The 5,651-nt window shown below is 39.7% G+C and overlaps 1 protein-coding gene across 2 annotated transcripts in view; it reads right to left on the bottom strand.

Moving 5' to 3' along the window:
- Positions 1-2,611, bottom strand: part of LOC103924393 (chromosome unknown open reading frame, human C7orf73) — a 3,156-nt gene extending 545 nt beyond the window's left edge. Inside the window, exons 1-2 of one of the 2 annotated variants that reach the window (XM_009332920.1) lie at positions 2,473-2,611; positions 2,281-2,334 (exon numbers count right to left, since the gene is read on the bottom strand). In XM_009332920.1, the coding sequence (XP_009331195.1) occupies positions 2,281-2,334; positions 2,473-2,571 (153 nt within the window). In that variant the 5' untranslated portion in view covers positions 2,572-2,611. The remainder of the gene's footprint in view (positions 1-2,280; positions 2,335-2,472) is intronic. The other variant, XM_009332921.1, reaches the window with a different exon arrangement.
- Positions 2,612-5,651: the final 3,040 nt, after the last annotated feature.

Below are 5,651 nucleotides of genomic sequence, written 5' to 3'. Positions count from 1 at the left end.
ATAAACACAGCAAGAAATTCTATGAAGTTTAAACTGGTTTCTAAAAGGTACTTGCTTCCAGGATCTGTTACCTTGCACAGAGGTTAAAAACAAAACAACATCAAGCAAACAGCAGATGAAAGCACTTCACATGAGGCTTCAAGAAATATTTTGGATTGTTAAGACTAAAAGTCAGCCAGTGGTGATGGGAACAGGAGGGAGGAAAAAAGATCACTTCACAGGAAATTTAGTAAGACCAGTCTGGCTTCCTCACTGAAAGAGGACAAACTGCCAAGAATAAGCCAATTTAAACACTGATGCACAGACTGTAATAATGACTTTCGGAGAGGAAATTAGATTGCACTATACTGGTCACAAACCAAGACAAAAGAGATGTTCAAGAGCAGCAAATATTTCTCAAGAAATTTATGAAGAAAAACTTCTCCTGGTCCATCTTGCGGGAACCAAAATCCCCCACTAGGGAATTCTACTGCACTGCAAATTGCCAGCTTTTGCAGTTTCATGCTTGAATGAAAATTCAATTTACCGCTTGTGAACTTCAAAACCTCAGCTTTCTCTTGCAAATAAAAGCATTTTGATAAAGTAATCCAAAAGTAAATTTCGACAACTTTAAAAAAAAAAAAAAAAGGAAGCAACTTCTAAGGGCAAGGAATAGATTATCTCATGACTCAAGTTAAAACTGGGAGTTGACAACGTAGGATTTTACTAGCTAACTGATTAAAATGAAAGTAAAGCAAAGTTCCCACTGGTAGTTGTGAAAAAAACCATGGGCTTTTACTTCATATGTAACCTGACCACAGAGCAGAAGTTAATCCAAATAGACTGCAGTTCTCTCATTGGATGGTTTGAGGCTGATAGTACGGGTAATATCATAAGTTTCCCTCTTCCCTTCCCTTTCAAAGTTAAGCTCCATTTGAGAAAGCGAAATTGAGAAAGAGCCCAGCCTGTAACATACCTGAGTTATAAGCTAAACCAAGAGAAGTCCACTGCTGTCAGCAGAACCCTCCATGTGCTTACAACTAAGCACGTGTGCGTACAGCTGCAGAATTGGGACCTCATTATGACAAGTTTATCTTAGATGTCATCTAAAACAAATTATCTTCAATACCAGCAATAAAATTACCATGTTCATCCTGCAAGTCAGTGTTACTTTCCCAGGGAATCATTTCCTGCAAATCAAAAGCATAAGTCCCCCTCTTGTGGCAATACTTTACTAGTGCTGCCAGAAAAGCACTGTACCATGCTTACAATACATATTGATACACCCAAATGTGTTCTGATGACATTTTCATAACTTTGTAAGACATATATTGGAAAGAAACACCAGCCTTTTATTAGTACTCTTACTGGAGGTGACCTGACAGGAAGCATCACAAAAGTTTGCCCATGAGCAAGGAGCGAAAATAAGAATTCTGCTAGCAAGATGACTTCAATACTAGATGAGAGGAAAGCAAAGCATAAATATCAGAGATTTGAGCCTCAACAACTTTTTTTTTAAAGCTAGGCTAATATAAATTGCATAAGGAAAAAAAAAAGTATGTTAAATTTCATCAACTCCTCTAGCCTGTAAATAGCTAAGTGGCACTGCTCTTACAAGGGATTCTGCTGACTCTGCAGAAATTAAAAGCTTCTATTGAAGACTCAGCTCTAAATCTTCTTCTTCTACTCTAACTCTCACAGTGAAAATTCTCAGTTCACTGTGAAAGCTGAGGAAAGAAAGTTCACTTTCTCTCTTTTCTCACTGTGAGATAAGCAAGAAAGAAAGATAGCAGGTCAATATACTGTTTGAAGTAGGAGCGGGTGTTGAATTCTCCCAAACAGCTGGCAAAACTTATTTCATTACTGGTACAGAGGACAGAAATTTCAGATGCTCTGAAAGATTCCCAAGTAACAAACAGATGTACTGAATGAAGAACACTGAGACAGGCTATCAGAGTCAGGAAACCAGTATTTTAATGCTGGTACAATCCATGAGCAGCTGCTAGACCTTTTCTGTTTCTCCTCTCTCTATGTAGATGCCTTGCTACAGTATCTGTGCTCTAGGGCCCCAACATTAGTTAAGGCTCTCAGCATTACTCTGTCACAGACAAGATGTCAAAGGTAGATGCTTTCGTTCCATTTACATTTGAGTTCATCTGTAACTAAAGTCAATACGATCTGCATTCTGTTCAAATACAATAAACCATCAAAATAAAGACTGGTTCAATCCCGATTGAGGGAAAACAGCCTTATATTTTCAGTTCAGAATAGGTTCAACTCTGAGAATACAAGGATACTCACATCATAGTTCTGAGCCAGATACATCCCAACCACATTGCCAAGAGTAAAACCAAGCTAAAAAGGAAGAAAGGTAGAAAAGAATAGTTAACATCCTTCCATCAAAAGCATGTTGGTTAAAATAAAAAAAAAAGGAATATTGCAAGTCATATGAAGACTACAGAGTTTCAATTCCACTCCTACTTAGTTTCTCACCTTTCTTCCAGAGAGAGGTACAATTTTACCCAACTTCCTCAGGAGGAAAACCTTACCATCATTTCCAAAATACAGCACAGTTGTGTTTTCAATACACATCTCCAAGACTATTTGGATCAGGCTATGATCATGTTTGTCTGCAAAATTCTTTGCACGCCCACAAAGGCAGTAACTCCTATAAAAATGAGGGAGATAGCAGCAGGCACCTACATATCATTGAGCTCTTGGTCCATGCCTGGAAAGCCTAAAGCAACAGCCCACTAAAACAACGCTCAATGCTGGGGAGGGACACACGCATGCAAAGGCAGAACACAGTAATACACAGTAACGAAAAGGTTCATAAGCTTGAAAGTCAGAACAGAGGCTCTGACTACAAAAAGATCCGAGTCTCACCTTAAAAGGTTTAAGAATAGAGCTTCCCCATCAACTTAAACTGATGTAAAACTGCTACGTTCCTTCTGCAACAACCAACAATTGTGCACCTTCCAGACCCCTTTGCCCCCAAGAGATTAGTTTTCAGCCTAATCCACTCAGATCTAGGGGCTCCTCTAAGGCAGGAAAGCACTGTTGGTTGGAAGCTGGGCACAACCTCTTTTGACAGCTGTGCAAACTCATAGTTGCTGGAGGGTATCTGTGAAACTGCACCCTGGAAGGAGAACATGAGCGAAACAGAAGCACAGTTCCTGGCCTCGTCCCTACCTGCCAGCTGAGGAAGATCCTCAAGTGTTAACAACGCTTCGAGAGGGAAACAAATTCCTCTCTTCAAAGAAAGGTGATGAGATTTTCATTTGACAGCTCCCCAAGGTCCTAGATTTTATTTTTTATTGTTACGTTTGATAATAAGTACATCCTATACTATGAAAGCTCATTTGGCTATTTTGGAAGAAGAGACTTCTAATACTGTGCCTTCATTCATCGTCAGTAGATAAATCACTCTATATGGCAGCTGAGGCCAGTTCTATTTAAGAAAATAGTTATTGCTCATGGTCACTGCTGTCCAAATAAGAATATTTTAAGAAAAATAAAACCACTGTCCACAATAACAACTTTGCCATCACATGCTGACTAGGCATCTTTTCCATGTCCAAAGCAGGACACAGTGCAAGCTCATCTTTTCAGTGACTCAGACTCCACAAGCACCACTGGTGAAAAGCTAGCTCTAGAAAACTAAAAATGGTTGAAAACTGCCAAATGAACCATGACTGCAAGTTACTTCAGTATTTTCTTAAAGAGATTTTTGGTCTTAGTCTTTATTATTACTTTTTAAGGAGCTTAGCTTTAACAATTTAAGAAAAAGTAAAGTTCTTTTTGTGTGTACTGCCTGCACTGGTTATTATTTGCTCTTATGGTTTTAATTATCAGTTAAAGTAGTACTCTGGGAGATACTAACAAATATTGCACTGGTGTAAACCAGACTTGTGATTCCTCTTAATGCAGAGCATCATTCTAGCAGAGGAGAATTTCCTGTATCTTTAGCACTGTCTGAGAACTCACCTGAAAACACAAACCAGGTTCTTGTTTCTTAGGAGTTTTCTAGGCTTTCACCCTGGAACATTTCCAAAGATGGGACAACTATCATATTCTGCTGTGTGATAAACCTTATTTGGTACAGATAGTACTGAGATCGGTACTCCCTTTAAGTGTACTCCTTTATTGAAAAGTCTAGTGCTGCATTCAAGAGCAATCCACCCAGTTACATTTAATTTTTATAGCTGACAATTCAAGCAGAGGGAAAAAATTCACTATTTTTCAACTCAATTATTTTTCAGTTCAGTTATGTGGAAAGCAAAACATATAGCCAATTAAAACGTGCATGTTAACGAAGGACAACAGAGCTGATGAGTTCAGGGTCTTCCGATTTCTACCCAGCATTTTAAGTTGCACTTAAACAAATGTTTATTTAATGTTTAACTCTGGATAGCAAAAATATAAGGTTTGCGAGATTATCCCTTTATCTCCCTGCTACAGCCCTAACAAGGGAGAGCAAGAGTCAAACACCCAATCTACACCCAAAGGGGGAAGAAACCCAGAATTAGTATATCTTTTTTCTAACTTTCAGGTGCTAATCAAGAAGTCATAATTAATAAGAGGGTTTTATCTAGCAACAAAAAACATTAGCAGCAAGCAATAGAGTTGATAAACACAGAAACTTTGAGAGCAGCTATGCGTATTTACCCTTACTGAGTGTTTTCAGCGGAGTGGTGAGAGACTATAAACAGCTACAGAAATGACTGAGGCTTTCATACTTCTTCTTACGAAGTTGAGATAAGAAATAAGCCGTATTTATGCAGTTCATAAAAACACACAAGACTCTCCCAACTTACAGTAGGCCATCTCTTCTTGCTGTGTATCAACACTTGGTACGAAACTTACTAGCCAGCTAAATTACTCTTCCCCCAACAAAAGATGAAAGAATATCACTTATTGTTTGTACTTACTGGGACATATCTGAACGCAACTAAAACCCTAGAGTATCCCTCACATCACTAGAACGAAAAACAGGATGCTGTTTCCACGCTTTGCTACAGCAGAAGCCAGCATCTTTTTGGTCAGGTAATTTATCTCCACGCTTGGCAGTAAAAATACCAGCATTGATTAAGTATTTAATGAAGAGTAGCCAGGCATCTAACCTCAGACACCCAGAAGAGTTTAGGGGAACATACAGAAAGACAGAAAAGAAAATTAAAATGAGGAAAGTATAAGAACATTTAGTCTATCAATTCCGCTGTTCTTAAGGGGAGTTAATGAAAGGCAGTAATGAAACGTGATCCCTCGCCTTAACTTCTATAAATAAAAATCCCCACCTCCAGCGATAAATTTTTAAAGGTGAGCAAAATGCCAAGGACTGAAAACCCCTTCTCTCATCGAAGGAGGGCGGTACATATGCTATTACAAAGAAATTTGAGCAGCAGGAGGGCACCACCGTGAGCAAGCAAAATCTGCCGCACCTCTAAGGCAAATTAAGGGCGCGACTTGCAGAAAAAACAAGGCAGGACCGTCTCACTTTCAGAGCAGTACTAAGGCACCGCTCTGCGGGGAGCAGGAGCAAACCCAGCGGCATTCGGCGGGTTCCGAAAAGCGGGGCGAGGCGACTCAAAGGGTCAGGGCGGGTTTGAAGGAGACGGGGAAGGAGGGAAACCGCCTGAAGCCGCACGCACAAGGATGCTGCGCTGCTGGAG

This window comes from Pygoscelis adeliae, unplaced genomic scaffold, assembly GCF_000699105.1.
Source record: "Pygoscelis adeliae isolate BGI_AS28 unplaced genomic scaffold, ASM69910v1 Scaffold38, whole genome shotgun sequence".
NCBI lineage: Eukaryota > Metazoa > Chordata > Aves > Sphenisciformes > Spheniscidae > Pygoscelis > Pygoscelis adeliae.
The sequence above is the reverse complement of the archived record's forward strand: the minus strand, read 5'-3'. Positions and strand labels throughout refer to the sequence as shown.